Source organism: Xenopus tropicalis, chromosome 8 (genome assembly GCF_000004195.4).
Source record: "Xenopus tropicalis strain Nigerian chromosome 8, UCB_Xtro_10.0, whole genome shotgun sequence".
NCBI lineage: Eukaryota > Metazoa > Chordata > Amphibia > Anura > Pipidae > Xenopus > Xenopus tropicalis.
Genome location: NC_030684.2, coordinates 50,765,763 through 50,789,834, shown reverse-complemented (window position 1 = coordinate 50,789,834; position 24,072 = coordinate 50,765,763). Strand labels below are relative to the sequence as shown.

General features: G+C 38.4%; 1 protein-coding gene across 3 annotated transcripts in view; it reads left to right on the top strand.

The window, feature by feature from the left end:
• Positions 1 to 24,072, top strand: part of col4a6 (collagen, type IV, alpha 6) — a 141,572-nt gene that overhangs the window by 80,216 nt on the left and 37,284 nt on the right. For all 3 annotated transcript variants that reach the window (XM_031892001.1, XM_031892000.1, XM_012968993.3), the window contains exons 5-17: positions 7,362 to 7,496; positions 8,878 to 8,922; positions 9,766 to 9,882; positions 10,510 to 10,578; positions 11,306 to 11,341; positions 15,748 to 15,810; positions 16,262 to 16,297; positions 16,902 to 16,943; positions 17,968 to 18,060; positions 20,816 to 20,869; positions 20,956 to 21,015; positions 21,360 to 21,404; positions 22,526 to 22,579. In XM_031892001.1, the coding sequence (XP_031747861.1) occupies positions 7,362 to 7,496; positions 8,878 to 8,922; positions 9,766 to 9,882; positions 10,510 to 10,578; positions 11,306 to 11,341; positions 15,748 to 15,810; positions 16,262 to 16,297; positions 16,902 to 16,943; positions 17,968 to 18,060; positions 20,816 to 20,869; positions 20,956 to 21,015; positions 21,360 to 21,404; positions 22,526 to 22,579 (849 nt within the window). The remainder of the gene's footprint in view (positions 1 to 7,361; positions 7,497 to 8,877; positions 8,923 to 9,765; positions 9,883 to 10,509; positions 10,579 to 11,305; positions 11,342 to 15,747; positions 15,811 to 16,261; positions 16,298 to 16,901; positions 16,944 to 17,967; positions 18,061 to 20,815; positions 20,870 to 20,955; positions 21,016 to 21,359; positions 21,405 to 22,525; positions 22,580 to 24,072) is intronic.

Here is a 24,072-nt window from a genome sequence, read left to right as displayed (position 1 = left end):
TATTCAGGGCTGAATCATCAGATATGGAGGTAGGTTTCGTACAATTGTAACGGTGCGTGTATGGCCAGCTTAACATCTCTATCAGATTATGTCTGTAGTTGTAATCAAAAGGCTAATGAAGGACCTTTCTCATCCTGGTGGGTGCTGGGCAAATGTTCTGCTCGAGTTATTATACCTAAGGGCTCTGGCACACGAGGACATTTGTCACCTGCGTTTTTTCCCCCTGGCGCTTTGGCGACAAGTCGCCACGACAATACCCACGAAGAGATTTCATGCGAGTTGAGCTCCAGGCGATCTGCTACCCATGGTACACTCAATAGTTAACCCCCCCTCATGTTTACTCAAGTCGCTCAGAAAAGGCAGGCGATTTGAAGTAGCCTCGTATGTTTTGACGCTGGCGATTTCCATTGATTTAGCATTGGCGTCTTGTCGCTCGTCTTGTCTTTTAAAAATCGCCGGCGACAAATCTCCTCGTGTGCCAGAGCCCTAACAATTTAAATGCAGTGTTATCAGTGTTATTGCCTTTATGTACCCAAGGGTAGTGTGGAATTCTGAGTTGCTTGCATTCCTAAAATATGTTCCCAGTTTGTATTTGATATTACTCTCTAAAAGAATCATGGAAAGAATTTAATAAAGGTATGGGATTTTGTGTATGGAATTTTCAGGTACTGGGGAAAGGGTTTCTTCCAAAATGTGAAACACCATTCCCTAAAGCTGCTAATAACATTTAAACATAAAACGTCCATAAGGGTGGTTTTGCCATGAATGTACAGTGGCTTAGTTAATACCAAGTACAAGATATATAGCAAATCTGGCAAAAATCAAGAATTATTTGTCTGGATAGGGAAATGCTATTGCTTTATTTTAGAAATTTTTGTATAATGGGTTTCTAATGATAAATCATTACATTAGTCACATTGCTAGCGTGAGAGTGTAGCATTTGCACACAGCTATTTGTTGATACCCGTGGCTCCTAAAAGAAAGAGAACTAGGTTACTTTATCCAAAACAGTGAACTCAAATAAACATATGCTACAGTATTCGAAAATAGATTCTCGCTTGAGGTAAAAAAATAAATAAATAATTGTTACAAATGTATATATAATTGAAAAATAAATAAAACAAAGTTCAGAAAACCTTTTGAAGTCTACAGACAGATTTATTGGCGTTCATTTGTTCTCAATTACTGCTAATAAAAAAAAATTGAAAAGAACTAGCGGATCAAATTCACAAGTAATCTTCTGCAGTGCTATAATTCCAAGATTATTTGTATTGGTTTGGGAGGTTCCCCAAAGAAAAGCACACATTGCTCATTCTTATTTGGGGACCAGATCAGTCAATTGTTATAGTTCAGTGATGGTGAAAGGAGTTGTAGCCTAATCAGTTGGCACTTTCAAAAAAGCCAAATTCCTTTGATAAATGTGCCAATTCATTAAAATACTTTTTTGACTATTAGCAAATTGCTAAAAATGACACTGCTGGAAAACCATAATTTTAATATATCCACCTCCTAAGTTAATATCACTTTAATCTAAAAGGTGGAGATTGAAATGCGTAGCAAAGTGGAGTTGGTGGCTTTTACTACTCCTATTCAGCTTTTGTCTAGTTTAAAGTCTTTTCAGTGGCTGATTTGGGATGATAAAAATTAGCATTCCCAGTCTCCTGACCTCCTTGTCGAGGACAACAGCTGTGATAGTTCTGTCTTTCCTTGCCCAGAAGAGGTCACCCATGCCCCCTTATAGGGGGCAACAACAATCCCATTGAACTATTTATACAAAGACATCTACACATTTTATTGGTGCATACAATTCAACTGAAATTGGGGGCTGAGCAAATATAAACATTTTGAAAGGAAATTGGCTGAAGCCAATGAAAACGTATGTAGAACACTGAGTGAATACATGGACCATCAAACTGAAACATCTTGCCCTTTAAATGCCCTCCCTCTTGCTCTTTTGTTGTGTATGAATAACCATCAAGTATATATTGTGCTCTATATAAAAGGACAATGCAATATTTAAAAGACTGAAAAGTCATGTTCATTACTTGCTTTTCTTGGTTCCTTTCTGTTCCTTCCCAGAGCATATTAATAAGAAGCTGCCAACCTCTGCCCTTTGGAAGAACACTGCAAGCCTTTTAAGGTCTTAGGATTCTTTATTTATAGCTTTGGGTTTTGAACGCCAGCGTCTTGTGGGAAGACCATCATAATAGAATTTTAAAGTACCCTGTCCTGGAGCTATAGTGTCAGAGGCTCGGCGATTGGCTTGTTAGCATGCAAAGGGAGGACTAAATTAGTTTCACTGGCTCAGCCTTCATACACCCATTCTCAGCGTCATGCTGTGGAATGACTGTTCCTTGATGGCTGTTAAGCCCTGTATGCCCACCTAGTTCTAGGGGGATGCAATGCAAGCTGCCCGCTATGTGCAGGGTTTGTATAGAAATATCATACAATTGAAATTCCATTTGCAAAAGAAATAAATCATTGTGATCATTTTTCTGATTTTCTTTTTCTAGTTATAATAAAAGACCTAAGTGCAGCAACAGCAAATTTTCTCTAATTACGAACAGACAGAAATAGTTTAATATTGTTTATTTTTATGTCGTGGCCTTTAATGTTTGTATAGGTTTGCTCTGAAACTCCTAAAACATACAGGGATTTATATGTCCTCTGATTATTGACAATAGTGGGTAAATGTGATAGACTCATTTGACTGTAAACTCCACTGAGGCAGGGACTAATATAGATTATGTATAATCTCCGTAGAGAGCTGTGACATTTATTGTGGCAGTAATGAAGCTCAAAAAGAATTAAAAGAAAATATTGCATATTGTCAAAGAATGCCATTGTCTTCATTATAATAAAAGTTTTTTTTTAAAAAAACGGAATTACCTCTTTAGGATAAAGTACCAGTACAATCCAACTTTTTGTTAGCATCAGAGTGAGCCTATTTTACAATATACAGGGGGAACAATACAGAGTGCAAAACCACCATGATATTGAAATGTTGCACCCTGCCCTGCACTCTGCACCATGGGTGAATGCTTGACCTGCACTTCTCAAATGAATACAGTGCTGCCAGCACCGTCATACCCCTACATACCTATCCGAGTTGCGATTTAGGTAGGTAAGTAGAAGTCCCCACCCTGCAGGGCCAAAACAAAGGGTAGGCAAAGGAGGCAGGAGCTTTGGACACAGTAGTGGTGAGGCACTAGGCACATACCATTTTTTGTTTGCCTACCCATGCCCCTCACCACCAGTTTATCATTGACCCTTGCTATCCCCCCCCGAACTGTTACCACAAGTGTGCTAGGGAAGGGGTGTGAGGTAGACAGCTGGCTTTCCTGGCTGGCTAGGCCTGCCACTGCTATCCTGCCCCCTAACTTGTGCATCTTTTAGACTTGCAAGTTAGGGTGCTGAGGAACCTTTCCCGTATTGCCAGCCCTATGCCTGGTGTCCTACAAGGCTAATCTCTGCACCACAAGCTGGATTTTTGTTGGGTCTGAGGTGTAGAGTGCAGCATGCCCCTAGCACTTGTGCCCAGGGCCTTTATAAATTGGACCTTATATATTATTCTGTAAATTCAGGGTCTATATTATAGTAAAATGATGTCATACAAAGAGTTGTGTAGAACATTGGGTAAATTGAGGGACAAAATCCCTTGTAGGATAGGATTGCAAGATGGCTGCTAATCTAGGTGCATATTCCAGTATAACTAGAATGAAGGTATAATAATGGTGAAAAAATTACTGGAATAAAAAGTTATTAACCAAAACACACCACTGGGTTTTTTATCTGTTAAGTTCCATCAGTTTTTCTAAATATATTTGTTGGCCAGTCTAGCATTTTAGGCATAACAAGCTGGAACTAATGGTTGGGATTTAGCTAATCTTGCTCCTACACTGTGAATGGCATCACACGCCTACTCTGGGGTATAGTCAGTAATGTGACAAATCACTGCAAAAAATAATTCTGCTAAATGCTTTAGTAAAGGAGGCTGTTTTACCAGCTTGAAAATGTTCCAAATAGAAAGAATGCTCCTGGGCTGTTACCCTATTGCAACCAAAGTTTTTGCTTTAATTTCCTTTTAACAGACTGTTCAAAATTGCATTATCTATCTATCTTTTGATAAATCAATCTATCTAGCTATCAATCTGGAGTCCCACTATATCACAGAAATGCAATAGGATCACTAGAGTAGTGTTTGCAGCCACACTCACTGACTAATGTCCCACCTGACATTCTCCTGTGTGCCTTGTTACACTGGGGGCCATTAATCTAATTGTATTGATTAAATTTCATAGGAATGACACTTGTGCAACCCAGGTATAACATAAATCTCTTGTGCAGCTTAAAAAATAGAGAAAAGAATATAGAAATTATAAAAACACAATGTTTCATGACTAATAAGACATTGTGTGAAACTGTGGGTTTGTCGGCTTTTATCAGGTTATTGAAGTTCTCGGCAATAAATGCTGAGTGCAAGATTCCATACCAGGGCATGTTGTACTTTTAGCGTCTCTACAAAGTAAATAAACTTTCCATGCATTTCTTTGGGGAGACAGCCAAACTAAAGGGGCTGTTTGATATGCACACAGAGCATTTCTTTTCTTGTAGTCACAGTTGAAAAATAAAATGGTACTTGGCTTTCTAGGAAATGAAAGAATAAACATTACACAGCAGGTCAGTGCATGTGAAATTCTAAGAGCTACGGAAGAGAAATGTACAAGGAAAGTGCAGCGTATATTAACTAAGGCAGTGATGGTTTTATCATTCACTTTCCTCATGTACCCCAGTGGGGCCAATTATAAATATTTTCTTGCTACAGCTCTAGTGAGCTCAGATAAATCAGGGGAGGGCATTTTAACGTGGGTCTGCATACAAAACCATTATAATATCTCTTTGTAAAGTGCAATGACTCAGGGTTCTAACTAACATAAAGCATTTTTATTGCCACAATCCTCCAAACATGGTGAAAAAACAGGGGTGGAAATACTATTTATGCAGCTTTTTAGGGCATGTAGGCAAGATGGAATTCTGAGAAAGCCCAGACAGTAATCAAAGCAATTTTTATAACTGGCATTATAATTTAAGGTGCAGGTCTGATAGAGACTGGCATTAGGCACATTAATCCTATTTGTTGAAGTGTCTGGTACAGTCTAGCTTTATGTTTAAGCACTCCTGTGTGTTAAAGTACCTGGTATGGACTGGCATTGAGTAAATGTCCCTGTTTGTTAAAGTACCTGGTATGGACTGGCATTAGGTACTGAACCCCATTTCCATTTTTGTAAGTGCATGGTGCAGACTGGCAATAGATGCAGGGCTCCTATTTGTTATATACCTGGTTAGCTACGTAGCTTCTAAGTGACTGGCACTGACAGTCATTAGGTGTAAGCCTTCTGCTTTTTAATATGCCAGCTACAGTTTGGCACAGGGTACCTGTTAAAGTACTTTCACAGACTGACATTAGCCAAAGGGCTGCTATTTGTTAAACTGTCTGGAAAAGCCTGGCATTAGCCAAAAGACTCCTGTTAAAGTGTCCGGCACAGCCTGGTATTAGACACAGGACTTCTTCCTAGTACAGACTGGCATTAGCCAAAGGACTTCTGTTTGTTAGTGCTTGGTACAGACTAGCACAGGCATGTTTGGTCCAGGGAGGCATCATCTCTAACCCTGGCCATGATATCCAGGGTTTGTTGATATTCCTGCTAAATGTCAGAATGTGGAGCTGTGCAAGCTTAAGTCTCTGCGTCACTGTTGATACTGTGTCCTGGCACGATTTATTGACTGCATCTTGGGGCTTGAAGCAGCTAAGTCTGATCCGATTCCTTACTGGAAAGAAGGATTTAGTAGTATGTTTGACTCACACTGAAAAATTGTGCATATTTCAGCATTAGGCTGCCCTCTGGTGGAGGACAAGGAAAGTGAAGACCTAAGGTTGTAATATCTGTTATTAAAATGTCTGGTATTCAGCAAGCTCCTGTGGATTATGAAGAAAGTAATCAAATCAATAAAAATTACATGTAGCTGGCTACAAATGTGTTCCATTAATCATATGGAGCCAACAATTATCTAATGCTTCATGAGAAACAATACCTGAGTACCTGATCAAAATAGTGACAAAGTTCTCTGATACTGTACGTTTAACACCACATGGAATCATCTTCCACGCTGTACTGCAGAATTCTAGCTAGTACCCTTTAAAACATTTGATCCAGAACTGGAATTGGACCACAGTGTATGACATTATGGTGCACAGTTTCTCACTTCCTGGTATAGTTTCCTAATTGCAGCTATATAAGATGAAAAGATGTGCAACATATGTAAACATATGTGCCAGTTTTTCTAGTGTCTGCACTCCGATGCTAAAAAAAATCCCACACAGCGGGGTGCTCAGTAAAATCAATTGCATACAAAATGTATTTTTAGACTGGCACACCCTAATTAAAATTCAGTGCCTTCATTGTAAGCACATCACACACAAATCCGATGTTTCGGTCCTCATTAGGTCCTTTCTCAAGGACGTGTGTGTGTATATATATATATATATATATATATATATATGCATACACACATATAAATTGTTGAGGTATATAAATAATAGATACTTTAATTAATTATATATAACTGTTGCTTTTTATGCAACCAAACTTACATCCCTTCAAACCATATTGGTTGATAGCAAGTATGTATTCGTTACCTTCTACGGTGCTAGTGACTTGCTTGCACCACCACTAAAGTCCTGCCTTTGCACTGGACATACACCCTACATGTATGTATGTAGGGTGCATACATTTAACATACATCAGCTTGTAGCTGTGAGCCTTGTTGTGGGGCGTATCGGGCTTCAGGGAATTCTTTCCACAGGGAGGCAGTTCTCCTGGCTGGCTCCACCGGGGGCCTTGGTGGAGTTGTAACCCCTGCTTCCCTAATATGCCATTGACAGTGGGATCCATTCTCTCATATTTACTAGTTACTATGTCCATTTCCATACATAATTTTATATATGATAGTATACCAATTATTTCATTCTGCTTTTGCACCAATATTTTTCAGTGTAATTAATTTTACACAGCAAGATAAATGGGTTCCTAAGGGTCTATCCCTTTTAATTTTTATTATAGGTAAGATTTGCCTGTTCATCCTCATGTATAAGTGATGTATATGATGCGCTTGGTTTTGTATATCAAACTCTTTTCAATACAAGGCTATACCTTTCTAAGGACTGCTAGATTTTCTGGCCACCTACTGTATATCCAGTGGTGATATTTTCTATAGTGATGCTTATTAAGTTGAGGATTAACACTATAAATATGCATAGAAATAACTTTTATTACACTGATTATTACTGATTATATTGCCAGGGTCGACCAGGGCAACTTGGGCCTCAGGGTCCAATGGGTCCACCAGGATTTTCAGGACCTGAAGGAGTAGCAGGGCAAAAAGGTGAAAGAGGAGATTATGGCTTTCAAGGAGAAGCTGGACCTAAAGGAGACCTGGTATGTCTTGATCTCAATCTGTTTAATCTGTATATTGTTATATATGTACTGACCATGCAAAAAAATGTTGCGGAACACCCCATTTGGAAGCTGCAATGAGTTAGAAGAAAATAAATAATTTAAAAACTATAAAAGATACATTCTGAAGACCAATTGAAAAGTTGCTTAGAATTGGCCATTCTATATCATACAAAAAGTAAACAAAACAGGTAGTGGATGCCAATGACTTCTTAAATGCAGTTGTCAACAGTCAGTGACCACATACCCCAACTTCTGTGAAAGGTTCTTTACAAGGTCACTTCCCCAGGTCTGACTGAGTAACAAGTAAAATATATCACATAATGAAAGGAGCATGAGAATGATAATTCATTACAGTTTACCTTACCATGTGACATTATTGATTATATAAGGTTATATATAAGGGTGAAACATTGTACCACCGGACATCAGGTGGCAGTATTTGTTCCCCTTTATACCTGCGTCAGAGATGCTAAACTCCATGACATATATAAAATAATGATGGAGAGCCTTATTTTAATTTACTACATATGGCAAGACAGAATAATACCTTCAAAACCAGGACTCTATTAGGGTCTGGAGTTAGATTACCTCTTTACTTTAAACTTTAATAGGTCCTTTTTAAATAAAAAAAAAAACACACAGATAATTTGGAAAATAACTACAGGTATGGGATCCATTATCCAGAAAACCATTATTCAGAAAGCTCCAAATTATGGAAAGACCATCTGCCATAGACTCCATTATAAGCAAAAAACTCAAATTTTTAAAAATAATTTCCTTTTTCTCTGTAATAATTAAACAGTACCTTGTACTTGGCCGCAGCTAAGATTTAATTAATCTATATTGGAGGCAGAACAGTCCTATTGGGTTTATTTGATTTTTTGTATACTTAAAGGGAAAAGAAAGTCAAAGTCACTTGGGGGTGCCAAAATGTTAGGCACCCCCAAGTGACTTTGACCACCTACCTTTTACCCCGGGCTGGTGCCCCTGTGAGGAGGGAACAGCACCAGCCCGGGGTAGCTGCCGGCGCTTCCTTCCTCTTGTTTCGCTGCGCGCGCATGCGCAGTAGAGAGAAAAGCCGAACTTAAACATTAAAGTCGGCTTTTCACTCTACTGCGCATGCGCCCACCGCTGGCATTCAGGAAGAGGAAGCCAGAACACGGAAGCGCTGCGCTCCAGGTGCCCCGGGCTGGTGCTGTTTTCTCCCAACAGGGGCACCAGCCCGGGGTACGAGGTAAGCGGTTAAAGTCACTTGGGGGTGCCTAACATTTTGGCACCCCCAAGTGACTTTACCTTTCGTTTCCCTTTAAGATATGGAAATCAGAATTTTTCAACTTCTTATTTTTATTTGTTTCTACAGGGTCATAGGGGAGTTACTGGCTTTGATGGAAATGATGGAACACCGGTAAGTTCTGCAGCCACATAAGAAATATTTAAAATTGTAATATATAACTTTCTGTTGCAATGAGGTTTCGCTTACCTTTAACATTTAAATGATGTAGCATAAGGTTGGTTTGTCAGAACTTTAGTGTATACCAGGGGTCTCAAACTCGCGGCCCGCGGGCCATTTGCGGCCCTCGGTACAATATTTTGTGGCCCGCACCAACGCCTTCTCAAAAGCAATGTTCATGTTAACCTTTCTGGGCAGACTTTCATTCATTCTTCTTTAGCAGTGCCAGTCTCATATCTTGGACTTTTGCAGCTTACAGAAAGCTATTGGGCCTCTTGTTTGTGAATACCTTATCTGACTTCCTTGTCCAGTTTTCAGTCTTTATTATATGATCCTGTTTGTTCAGTGACCCAAACCCAAGAATTTTCATCTGCATATTAATACTTATTTTCTTTAATCGTAATGATTATTTGCTTTAGGAATGTGCCTAATCCGTGATTTAGTCCAGAATTCTCCCACGTTCACATATATTTTGCATCTGAACTAAATATGAATCCGCATCTACTATGCTGAACAAGTGGTCCAGATATGGCCACACAAACAAAGAGTTTTAATTAGGTTTGGTATTTGGTCACCCTTTTTAATAAATCAAAAATTGTAGATTTTGTTGTTTCCCTAATTTGTATAGTTTTTATTGAAAGGAACAAATACTATTATTTTGTAGTGAATACAATCTTTTTTTAGAACTCAGAATTAGAAATAGCACTTGTTAGTTCGGTAAAGAATCTCAGTCTATCAGGTAAGGAGCTAAACTGCAGTATCAACAACATATTATTGAAATGCTATGCTCTTTTTTAGGGTCATGTTGGCCAGGCAGGCCATAGAGGGTTACCTGGACTTGATGGCTGCAATGGCACCATAGGCGACTCAGGCTTTCCTGGTAGTAATGGCTTCCCTGGGCAATCTGGATTACCAGTAAGATATGTTTATCATTTACCATTTTCTGCCTAAACTAACTTCATCATATGTTGGGGTATTTTTGGCTATGAACCACAGAAAAAATGTTAAAAGCAACTATACCTTCCCTGTTCAACATTCTAAGATGAATAAAGAAGGAATTTCTGTAGATATATATTAAGGCAGAGAATACAGTGAATACTGTAAATAACAAACTCTATTATTATTATTATTAACATTTATTTATAAAGTGCCAACATATTCCGCAGCACTGTACAACTGTATAGAGCATTTTCTTACTAGAAAATGGTAGATTCATGGTAGAGATAAAATATGTGGCATTTATGAAGCCTTAGTGGGTTGGGGGAAATATTGTTGTAGATTATTTAGCAAAGGATAGGGAGGACCATCTTCCATATTATCCTGGGGCACACGCATTTAATGTACTGTTGTCCATAGATCGTCTAAATATGTGCAATGTACAGTGAATCTCCCCTGGGAACATTGGATTCTACTTGTTCCCCCTTAATTTGTTATTTTCCCCATTTTCTGTACCAGTCAACACTGTTTTCTACTTTTTCTACTTCACACACCCCCGTGTTTGTGTCAACTTTCTTTACTAATTTAACTTTTTTTTCATTATAGGGTCCTATTGGTCCTAAAGGTCAGAAAGGGGAACCTTCTTTTATTTCAAGTGATATAAGAGGGCTGAAGGTAAGAACGCATTCTGCACTTCCATTTATCCATCTGTTTGCATGTTTCTATGCCCTTTGTCATGGTGATTTATCTATCCATATCTATCTATCATATATCTATGTCTCTATATTATTTTTTATGTTTGGTTATTGAAACATACATTTTCTCCTATTACCTGGCAGAAATTTCACCTTGGCATTCTTTGATGCCTCCAATTTCAGCCTAGCTAAACCCATCCTTCTGCACATGCAAATTATTGAATCTGACAGTTATCAGTCCCAAGTAGAAACAGGAATTTAAAAGGAGGCGAGCCGGTGGCTGAAATTTGTGCAGAGAAATCGTTACCCCCCCAGTGTTCCAGGAGGGAAGCGAAAGGGAAAATATTATATGGAAATATTAATAAATACAAACAAGACAGAACATTTTAAACAATTCAATATTCAGTTCATTGCACAAAAAAAAATAATTAGTTATATATCAACAAGTAAACATAAAGTGTAGAAAACCCACAAATAATTAACAATGAGAACATTCTAACTTCAACATTTTGTCCACTTTGGTTTCTGGGCCATTTTGGCAGATATATTTTTTATATCTGAACTCAGCTTAAGAATTCCTGGACTCCGGAGGCCAGTAGTTCTTATCTGCTGGCAGATTCCAAGAATCCCAGTGTTCTTTGCATGATGTCACCATCACAGCATTTCTCCATTTTCACCTATATACTAGAAAATATTGTCATTTTCAGGGAGAAGATGGAATACCTGGACAAGAAGGTTTGCCTGTAAGTACAATATTGTATTGCATTATAGATCGAGAGTCATTAAATGATGGGTAAAAAAGGAATCATTAGTTATAAAAAGAGTTAATATATCAGTTGGGATGATAGTTTTATGATAGTTTTATAATGTAAAAATGTATCATTTTTTTGTTAAATAATGCAATGATTTTGAATAAACAAATGTCAAATTTGCCATGCAGATTTTATTTAGTCACTCCAATAGGCAGTGTTCTAACTGCGGGAGACCATTAAAAGCTAACAGCTGTATTGCAGAGTCATACTGAGATATTAGCCTGGAACTTACTGTTATGCTGTGAAGTCTTTTTTTTATATATTCAAGCCAATTGCTCTGTTTTTGCTGGATCATGAGCAAAATTGTGCAGCATATCAACCAGGCATCATTGCATATACAGTATGAAATAAGCTCCAGTATCAATCCAAGCCTGATCATTAGATCTGATGGGCAGAATTCTCCTGCAGAGGTGATGGCAGGGCTATTACATAAGAACTGTGGGGTGTTGTTATGCGCTAAAGTCGCCCTGGCAGGTTTGTAAAAAATCAGAAATTGTGCATCTGGAAAACTCCAAAGGGAACCATATGGAAAAAAAAACCAAAATGAATGATATATAGTGTAGTTTACCAGATTATACACACTCACACATGTGTCAGATTAAAATATTTTAGTGACCCAAAGTGTTCGCATACATTTGCCTATTGCTGTTACTGTGAAAAATCTATGTTTCTTTGCTATTTATTGAGCTAAACATGGAAATTTAAGCTCTGTGAGTTAGATAATGAGATTACTTGTGAACAAATAATCAACATAAAAGGCTTCTGCTAACAAAATAGTCACAGCAAAGGGTGAGGAGAAGGGTTATATACTGGCAATCTAATTATCTACCTCGCCCCGACGCCCTCTAGCTTGGATGTTATTCAAGACACACACATTTGGGAACACTAATGGGCACAAGATGTAACTGAGCCCAGAACTCTGTGGGAGTTAAGTATAGGGCAGCATTGCACTCACATTGCTCTGCTTTAAACCTTGTGCTTGCTTGTGTGCTGCACACTGCACTCTAATCCCCCAGATGCAAGTATTCTGTAGCTGAGCACAAAGAGGTGCAATTTTATGGCCTTAGTGATCTAAGCACTTGCTCCCCTGGCATTAATAAATTACCCATAATACTTACAAAGTACAGAGAAACCCTGAAATTCATTTAGAATTGGGAATATTAATGCAGTTGTTATTATGTTGGGTTGAAAACCCCAACATACTGTTCTTCCACTTTAGCTTCTTCTTATTATTATTCTTAGCGCCCCCCATTTTCTAAACGCTACTCCTCCTACAGTTTTAGGGGTACAACACCCAAACTCCCCACACATCTTCGCCCTATAGCGGAGCAGGTTGCTTGTGCTTTTCTAAGCGATCCCGCCCCCCGTCTTTTTGTGGCACCGCTCCGAACCCCCCAATTTTCCCATTGACTTTGACAGGGAAGATATTCAAACTGCTGCAGCACTTACCGTTTTGAAGCTACACCCCCCAAAGTTGAATAACATAATCATGGGGTCACCCCGAATGAAGCAGCAACATTTGTTGGATGACCCCAAAGTGGGAGGGGCCAACAACAGCCAATCAAATTTTAATCATTGACTTTAATGGGGAAATTGAAACTGCTGCCAATCTTACAGCTTTGAGGCTACACTCCCCAAACTTGAATCACACAGTCATGGGCTCAGCCTGAATGAAAATAGGATGATTATTGGATGCCCAAAAGTGGGCGGAGCTGTGAACCGCCAATCAGATTTTACCTATTGCTTTGGCGGAAATTCAACCTGCTGCCATTCTCACAGTAATAACGTCGGGGTCCCCAAACTTTTTACACTTGGTCACTAGGGGACTGCAGTTTAAGTTTTGAAAAGTGGGCGGAGCCACCAGCAGCCAATCAAATTTCACCTATTGATTTTTATTGGTTTGATGCCAGATTTTCCAAACTTTGCACAGTCAGTCACTGGGTGACTACGCATTCAGGTTTTTTTTTTTTAAAAAAAACCCCGCAAAGTGGGAGGGGCCAACAGCAGCCAATCATATTGTACCCATTGACTTTTATGGGGAAATTGAAACTGCTGCCAAACTTACAGCTTTGAGGCTACACTCCCCAAACTTGAATCACACCGTCATGGGGTCAGCCTGAATGAAAATATGATGATTGTTGGATGCCCAAAAGTGGGCGGAGATGTGAACAGCCAATCAGATTTTACCTATTGACTTGGCAGAAATCCAACCTGCTGCCAGTCTCACAGTAATAACACCGGGGTCCCCAAACTTTGCAGGGTTAGGCACCAGGTAACTGTGGTTCAAGGTAAGAAAAAGTGGAAGGAGCCACCTACAGCCAATCAGAGTTTACCTTTTGACTTTCAATGGAGAAATTCAATCTGCTGCCAGTCTCACAGTATTAACACCAGGGTCCCCAAACTTTTCACAGTTGGTCACTAGGGGACTGCAATTTTAGTTTTGAAAAGTGGGCGGAGCCACCAATAACCAATCAGATTTCACCTATTGATTTTTATTGGTTTGTTGCCAGGCTTCCCAAATTTTGCATAGTCAGACACTGGGTGACTACGCATTTAAGGTTTTTTGTATTTTTGTGGGTGGAGCCACCAACAGCCAATCAGATTTTACCTATTGACTCTATATGGGGAAATTCAACCTGCTGCCATTCTCCCAGTATTAACACCAGGATCCCCAAACTTTTCACAGTTGGTCACCAACAGCCAATCAGATTTCACCCATTGAATTTTATTGGTTTAATGCCAGAGTTCACAAACTTTGCAGTCAGTCACTGCGTGACTTTGTACTCAAGGTTAGAAAAAGTGGGTGCGGGGCCGCCAACAGCCAATCACATTTCTTTAATTGTTTTCAGTGGGAAAATTTTAACTGCTGCCATTCTCACATGTTTAATGTCAGGGTCCCCAAACTTTGCACAGTTTGTCACTAGGTCACTATGTTCCAAGTTTAGAAAAGTGGGTGGGGCCAACAACAACCAATTCGATTTCACCTATAGACTTCATATGTTTAAATTTAAACTGCGGCCATTCTTTAAATATTAATACTAAGGTCTCCAAACTTTGCAGAGCTAGTCACCGGTAACTGTTCAGAGTTAGAAAAGTGGACGGAGCCAACAACAGCCAATCAGATTTTACCTATTGATTTTTAATGGGAAATTCAACCTGCTGCCATTCTCACAGTATTAACACCAGGGTCACTAGGGAACTGCATTTTTAGGTTTTAAAAAGTGGGTGGAGCCACCAACAGCCAATCAGGCTTCACCTATTGAATTTTTTTGATTTATATTTAAAATGTTGCTTTGCTCACACTATTTATGTCAGGGTTCCCAAACAAGTGGGAGGAGCCACCAACAGCCAATCCATTTCCACCCATTAGATTTCATTGGTTTATATTTAAACTGATGCCATTATTTAAATATTAATTCCAGGGTTGTTAAAGTTTCCAGAGTTAGTCACTGGGTATTTGCCATTCAAAGTTAGAAAAAAGTGGGCGGAGCCACCAACAGCCAATAACATTTAACCTATTTACTTTCAATGGTGAAGTGTAAAATGCTGTCAGCCTCACAATGAATGCCTGAGTCCCCAAAATTTGCAAAGTTGGTCACTGGGGGACTGCAGTTCAAAAATAGGCTACACTCCCCAAACTTGAATCACACCGTCATGGGGTCAGCCTGAATGAAAATATGATGATTGTTGGATGCCCAAAAGTGGGCGGAGATGTGAACAGCCAATCAGATTTTACCTATTGACTTGGCAGAAAAGTGGGTTGGGCCACTAACAGCCAATCAGATTTCATCCATTGAATTTTATTGGTTTAAATTTAAAATGCTGTAATTCTCAAACTATTTATGCCAGGGTGCCGACTGTTTGTCACTGGGTGACTTCGACTCAAGGTTAGAAAAAGTGGGCGGAGCCACCAATCACAATTCACCTATTGACTTTTATTGGTTTAAATTTTAATTGCTGCCGTTCTTTAACTATTAATCCTAGGGTCCCTAAACTTTGCAGAGTTAGTCACTGGGTAACTGCAGTTCCAGGTTAGAAAAAGGGGGTGGAGCCACCAACCGCCAATCAGATGTCGTTGACTTTCAGTGGGGAAATTTAAGTTGCTGCCATTCAGACACTATTAAAACCAGGGTCCCCAAACTTTGCACAGTGGTTTTTACTGTATAGCTGTGGTCCAAGGTTAGAGAAAGTGGGCACAGCCCATTCAGTGACTTCATGTTTTTCAACCCAACATGAAGTTTGTTCTCAAACTTCCCTTTCTAGTTAAAGTAGTCTTCTATAATAATTTTAGTTTGTGTTTATTGAAGGGGTCTCTTTTTGTTCATGTTTCAATGTAGGGACCACGTGGGCCTCCTGGACCAGAGGGTATGTCTGGCACAGCGGGATTTCCTGGTGTGCCGGTAAGCTATGCTACATTTTCTGAGAACTGTCACAAAACATTTAAGAATATACATGGTGGGCAGTAATGCCAGGGCTGCCTTGCACCTACCAGTGCTGTGTTCTTCACCTGCATCTGGTAAATAATATAATAAGGTATCTTTCCCAATCCTGAGCTGGTGGCTATGGTGAATATTGTGAAAAATATATGGGATAGCCTACTGTAATGTAATTTTGTTGCTTGTCCAATAATCTTTCCCATCTTTCCCTCCTCATTATGAGTTTTTCATCTATTCATATTAAAGAACAGTTTCAGACATAGCATGCAATACATATTGTATACTAGTGTATATTTTTAGTGTATATTTACTAAAGTATACCAGTTTAAATAGATTTGTATTTGTAGATTTTAAAATGTAGTTAAATAAAATTATTTTTATCATTTTGTAATTAAGTGAAATACGTTAATTTCAGGGTCCTCCGGGTCTACCTGGAATGCCAGGTCCAACAGTAAGTAGCTCCATTGTTTTGAACCCCTTAGCACCCATCAGATATATGGTAACAACCCCTTATAAAATGCACCAAGTATGGTATATCTATCTATACCTATGGTATATCTTTATTTGTTTAGAATTTAATTGATGTTCTTGTGCACGGATCAAGTTTCCCCATTTCTGACACTTTGTCACTGCCTCTTCGCTCCACAAGAGAATTCCTTGAAAGTAGCTTAAAGTGCCATAACCACTATGGGTCATATTGCATTTTCAGTCTTTTCTCTGATGCCATTGTCTTAGGCCGACTAGCTATAACCTTCAATCCTATTTGCCATAGTCATTCTGTCTTATTTTTATCCCCTTGCAAGAAACCAATATACTCTCATAAGAAGCCAAACTTGGCCTGGTCTGTTTGGTCTGATTTGCCACAGGCAGTCCCTAAATTTGTGCATAGCCTGTACAGGAAAATACTATGAAACTATCCCATTACATACTACATTCAAGGTGGAAGTTTGAAAGGCTATAGCGACTATTTCATTTAGTTCCTTACATGTAAATTTATTTGGAGATGTTCCTTCTGTAGCAAATATATGTATACATGTTTGTAATTTCTTTTTCAGGGAAACAGGGGTGTTGGTTATTATGGAGAGAATGGAGATAAGGTAATGTGTTTCTAATCTGCTAATCTTGATGTTTTTTATTTCTTTTATTTCTTTTATAGAAGAAGAAACCTTGTTATTTTGCCCTCAAATTAAAAAAGATGTGAAACCTTTTAATAGCTAAATATATAGAAATATTACAAAGCATGACCATGACTCTAAAGTCCCAATTTCAGGATTAATTTTTACAAAATGAAACAGAATATACTGTAAATAGATCACCACCAGAGCAAAGGTATTTTGAGTAGAGTTGAGTGAGTCCTGCTAGACTATATATACAGGAAACTATGCAGTTCATGTGCATATATGTTAGGGTTTATTTTCTTTGCCATATGATTGTGCTTTTTAATGTAATTAATATGTATTGATGTTTGTAATATCCTTGCCGTATAAGAAAAGAGGCAACCATTATTGAATGGTTATTGGGGACCTAAACACGGCCCCATTGTGCTCATACCTACTTACAGTAGCAAGAATACTTTCCCAATGAGAAACCTTACCAGCACTTTGTCAGTAATCTTGCTGGTATGTAACATTTAGAGATAACTGTGCAAATGTTGATTTTGCAATGTAACTCAGTCAAACACAAATAGGGAGGACACACTGCTGTTTAATGCAGTTCATAGAATAATAAGCTAGGTTTACACAGATCAGGTAAGATTTTAACTGGATTCTCTTAAGTTAATTAAGTCTCTGGTATTAGAGAGCTAAGCAAAGGTTTGTTGATTGATGTTGCATTAATAATACAACCCAGCAAGCTTTAGGGCACTGGCACACAGAGAGATTAGTTGCCCGCGATAAATCTTCGCTATTGGGTGACTAATCTGCAGGCATGCCACCCATCGACAAGAATGTAAATGACTATTGGGATGGCATACGTGTTTCTTCAGCTTACCGAAGTCGCCCGAAGTTGTCAATTTCAGAAAACCGAAGTGATATAGAACAGGGTTCTGTTTCACCGCAATTCATTATTCACTGTAAAAGAAAATATTTCTATATTCTTTATATGAGCAAACATTTTTAATAGGGAGACGTTGGGCCTCCAGGACCCCCGGGGCCGAGAGCATCTACTGGGCCAGTGGAGTTTACTGAGTCAGCAAAAGGAATTCAAGGAGACAAGGTAACTTACTGAATCAGCATACAGATCAGACTTTAAAACATACATGTAAATATAGTACAGTAATTTATTTCTCAAGTCTAAACCACTATGAATACCTAAAACTACTGATTGTTTGACAGGGCCCCATTCTCATGCACACAGTAAGAACCTAGCCAAACAGCTAATTTTATTAGCACAGAATAGGCAAATGGCCATACATTAGATATTGAACAAAGATATATTTTAACACTACTAAGTGTTTAAGGGGTGGTTCAACTTTAACTTAACTTAAAGGGCCTGATTCACTAAAGGGCGATAAAAATTATCGCACGCTTTTTCGCGTTAAAAAACGCGAAATAATTTGCGCGCGATTCACCATAGTATTATCGCGTGCGAAAAATCGCCATTTTCGCATGCGGTATTTCTCGCACTAGTTTTACCGTTTTGCGTTAATTTCCGCGCTGAAAAGAATACGATCGCATGATTTACTATAACTTTTGCGCGCTAATTATCGCATTCGGCTATGCGAAAATTAACACCTACTACAGGCAGGCGAAAAATTATACAAAAGTACAGTAAATGATTTTTTGCAATAAAATATGGACTTACAGTGTTATTTATTCAAGTATGTGTTTCCCCTAGAGTGACGCAGCTGCCAGTTTGCAGCGAAATGTTCATTTTTAATACAGTAATTTTCTGCAAGTATTGGCGTGTATGGCTAACATGGCGTGCGTTCATTTGCGCAACTATTTCTATTTGGCTACAAGTGATGAAATGTTTCGCCAGGCATGGATTCGCAGCGAAGTTTTGGACGTGCGTTGAATTTTTTCGCGGCGGATTTTTTCATGCGTTTCGCAAAACAATCCGCCAATGGCAAAACGCATGAAAGAATTCGCCACGCAAAAATTCACCGCACATGCAAAAATTGATACAAGTGTCAAAAAATAATAGTCACAGCAACAATTTTTTTGCCCGCACAACATTTTTGCCGTTTCGTGGATCTTTCGAAAGATTTGCTAATTTTTCACTAAAGAAACCAGAACACATTTGCTCATCACTAGTGGCTACTATTTATAAGCATCTACTATTTATATGATACCATTTATATGTGGCTAATATTTATATACATCATTTATATGCGGCAACAATTTTTATACACTATTTCTATGCTACCATTCATATGCGGCGATTATTCCCGTAATTTAGCGCATGTACCGGCAAATACCGCATTGAAATAGTCTTTTCGCGACTTAAATAACGCATGCAATATCGCGCGTAAAAAAGCGCGAGTATGCTTATAGTGAATCGTGCGAAAAATCGCCAAAATTAAGACGCGGTAAAAATTTTAGTGCACAATAAAAATAGCGCACGTTTTATCGCCCTTTAGTGAATCAGGCCCAAAGTATGTTATAGAATGGCCATTTCTAAGCAACTTTTCAACTGGTCTTCATTGTTTAAATGGGGGTCACAGCCAAAACACTATTGCTCTGTGAGGCTACAATTTTACTGTTATTTTTACTAATTACTACTTATTGTTCTATTTAGGTCCTCTCCTATAAATATATCAGCCTCACATCTAAACCATTTCTTGGTTGCTAAGCTAATTTGGACCCTAGCAAACAGATAAATGCTGAAATTGCAAAATGGAAAGTTGCTGAACATAAAGTGAAATAATTAAAAACCCACAAATAATAAAAAAGGAAAACCACTTGCAAATTGTTTCATAATATTACTCAGATATAACTAAAAGTTAACTCAAAGGAGAAAAACGCCTTTAATTTTTTTTTACTCTGTATTGCTTCTTTTTGTCCTGTATTCTATGCATTGTCCTTATGCTAATGTTTATGCATATCTTTTTATCCTGCTGATATATGCTCCCTTGCTTGTCATTCTGTATGTTTCTCTTCATCCTCATTCTGAATGAATTTTTTGTTCTACATTATCCGTGTTCTCAATCTGTCTTTTTGTAGTTGCCTTAGTGCATGATACTTGTTAGTCCTCTACTCCCAAGTCCCCTACTGCCCTTGTCTTTGATTAGTTATACTTTTCTTTTATTATTTTAATTATTAATTTTATTTATTAAGCACCAAGATATTACTTATCTTATGATTTTATCTGTTTGTCACTCTTGCCCTTTATCTGTATGTTCCATTTGTGTACTCCATGTGTGCTTCCCTTCTCTGTGATTCATTGTGCTGCTTCACTTTAATTTTTTTTATATATTTACCTTTGCCCTGTACTCTCTATCTTCCTTTGCTTCTTTGTTTTTCTTGTCTTTTTCAGCATCCTCCTTTTAATATTTTATGACTGCTCCTTAAATTCCATGTCTCTACCAAGGCAGAATCTTGCTCATCAATGATGGTTCAGGGCACATTCATTTTTACACTCATATGCTGTAGGGATGTAGTGTACTCTGTTTCTCTAGTGTACTAAGTAGCCATACTCTGAGTGGACTAAGAGGTCAGCAGCTAAATAGATTCCCAGGCCACTTAGTGAGAGGCTGGGGCTGCTGCCCTGGAGTGGTGTAAATAACAAACATGGCAAAAAATGCCAGTTGATCAGGAAATTTGGACAGATTCCCTTCTCTTGTCCAAACTTGGTAGTTGTTCTAAGTATGCATAAGACACATTCTAAATATAATCATTAAATATTATGTATAGTTTCTGAAATAGAGTAGAGTTGATTTATGTCATGCCCATTTAATTCGTAGACAGTTTGTCCTGGTCAACATACTTTTTAACAACTCATAAAAAAACTACATATATTTTTTTTACAGGGTGATAGAGGTCTTCCAGGGTTCCGAGGGGAGCAGGGATTTCCTGGCCTTGAGGTAAATGTATTTAAACTTTGTTTGTTTATTGTTCTGCTCACTTGGCTTTGAATAACACAGCTAAATGTTTGCTTCTGTTTATGCAGGGGTTTGGATTCAGTGGAGAGAAGGGAGAAAAGGGAATACTTGGCCTTCCTGGCCCAAGAGTAAGTGCACAATCCTTCAATTATGCATACTTTTTTGCTGTTGATACATCTTGAAATACCTTTGCTACAATTTGAGAACCTGTCAAGGAGTATTATGCACAGTGACTCCTGTTTTGAGCCTGATGTCTACTTATGCCACAAATGTCTTAAAGCTGTTGGAGTGCTCAAAAACCTATAGAGCTGTATCTAATATTTTAGATAAAATCTCAAGATATGCCTTTTACAGAAGCTCTACGCTGGTTGCGGTTGTGCCATTTTTAGAATCTTAGTAGTAATTATTTTCCTTACTTGATTCCAGTTTATTCCTTGCTCATTGTTGTTCATTGTTTTTGGGTTTTTTTTAGGGTTTTCCAGGTCTGGATGGATCCAATGGATATCCAGGCAGGAAGGTAGAGTATATATAAAGATTCACATTTTAAAGTTCAGGGAAAATCACCATCAGGATTTCTCAGGAGCCTCTATTGGCACCCAATAAGGCACACGAGGAGATTTGTCGCCTGCGTTTTTTCCCCCTGGCGCTTTGGCGACAAGTCGCCACGACAACACCCACGAAGAGACTTCATGCGAGTTGAGCTCCAGGCGATCTGCTACCCATGGTACACTCAACAGTTAACCCCCCCTCATGTTTACTCAAGTCGCTCAGAAAAGGGTCTGTGTGCGATTTGAAACAGCAGGCGATTTGAAGTAGCCTTGTATGTTTTGACGCTGGCGATTTCCATTGATTTAGCATTGGCGTCTTGTCGCTCGTCTTGTCGCCAAATCGCTCTTTTTAAAATCACGGCGACAAATCTCCTCATGTGCCAGAGCCCTAAGTCTACAATGTTTACAAATCTTCCTTTCCTACAAACAATGTGGCAGCATCTTCTATATAAGGGATGCTTTAAGGTGTTGCAATAATAGGATGACATGTTAATTTATAGCTAATTATTATGCATTTTGGTCCTTTTAGCTTTTAGCCTGGGCGGCCGAGGTCACCATTTAGTATCTGACAATACTGCTTCCAGTACCCTGTCAGAGTTTAGTGCTCTCCTTCAGGGGGTAAATACAGTGCTTGCCCTACACATTGTGTCCACGGGCCCTCTTCTAACAGCCCATAATGGCTCTCTAGTAGAGTGTATGCATGTGGATATTTCAGAGATTCAAAAATATACATATGCATGTGCTAATATGAGGGAGCTAGATACATTATAGCAAAAAACATAGTCTGTGAGCCTACTTGCTGCATTTTGCTCTTTGTCCCTTTACTAAATAAACACATTTGTTTTTGATCTGCTTGTCAGCAAACCCAAGAAACAATCCACTACCGTTCCTCGATGAGACATTCACTTGTGTTCTCACCTTTTGGTAAAAAAACAAACTAATGTCTTGTTCCTTTAAATCAGCTGTCTTGGATCAAGTACATTCGTTTAGGAATTCATTTCAGAATTCATTGTTCCTCTTTTAGACTATTTAGTATCTCATCAAATCCACCATTAAGAACTGTAAGGATAGTTAATTGTGTCTTTTACAGGGACAGCCGGGGCTACCTGGTTTTGATGGACTTCATGGGTTCACAGGAATGAAGGTATTATATATATATAGATTGTTCTTCAGAAATGTACTATTTGCCACTATATTGGTTCAGTACACTTGTGGAAACTAAGGATTTTTTATCATCTCACTACAACAGAATTAGAAGATTACAAGAATATTATTCAGGGGCAGATTTTTGAACATTCAAATTTTAGTTTTTACTGTGATTTGATTTTTGGAGCAGAGATCTCAAATTTGAATTTATGTTTTGTAAACTTACATTTTTCAGATTTACTAAGTTCCCATGTAGAATCCAGTGGGAGTTGTCTTTTTATTTGGCAGACTCAATAAAAATGCAGCATAGTATGTCAGTTCACTGAGTTTTAAAGTGGCCATACACGGCAGATTTCAGCTCCTTCAGTGGGCAGCTTATTTGGCTGTGTAAAGGCACTCCAGCAGATCGACCTGACCAAGATTTTTAAACCTGTCCGATCAGTGTCTGGCCGATTTTCAGCCAGATAGTAATTGGACAGGTTTAAAAATCTTGTCAGGGTGATGACTGCATTGGCTAGTTAATTTGGTCCTTGCCCCCACAGCCTGTATCCTCATTGTTGGTCCTAGAGTCCAACAATGGGATCAGCCCAATATCTCCCACCTCAAGGTGGGCATATTGGGGAAAGATCTACTCATTTGGCGATCTCACCAAACAAGCGAATCTTTTAATGTATGGCCAGCTTTAGTTCTTTGCCATGTTCAAAATGATCACAATTTTGACATTTTTCATAAATAAGCACACATTTGAGATTTTAGAGTTTTCTTATTTAAAAATAATTATACTTATATTTAAAGCAATAAAAGAATAAAGGGTTCATTTACATCTGCAAGGGCACTTTTCCCTGCAGTGAGTTGAGATATTCGCACAATTGCAAGGAATTGCAATGAAATATGTGGGCAGCAGTTGTGTTGTTTTGATGACGTGGATGCAGTTGCGTCAGGTTGAGTGCATTGAGTCAGGGGCAACTCCCCCTTGAGACCACAATAAAACTGGATTTGCACTTGAAATTGCACTTTGTTCACTTTACATGCAGTTGTGACCCCTTAATTCTTTTGGTTAGTGTTACACAGTTCCAGGATTCAAAGAAATTGCCATAATTACATTTAAGTGAGTAAGAGGCATATTTATAAAACTGAGTAATACATGGAATTACCATTTACCACATATTGTCAAGATGTAGTTACAAATCTGTAAAATTAATTTTGGCATATGTATAGTGGTGTTTTAAATTATGGTGTGGTTTAACTATGTTAAAAATGACCTTAATTACCAATAATCTTACACAGTTGTTATGGCATAATACTTTACTACGAAACTTCTGGTCATAGAAGCAATTCAGTGTCTGTAATAAATACAGCCATGATGAAAGTGTTAAATAACATGTCTGGAAAAGTACATGGATTTATAACTATCTCCTTATGTTGCACCACTTTCTTGTGTACCGGAAATCATTCTATGCAACTTTATAAATATTACCCAGTTGCCGATAG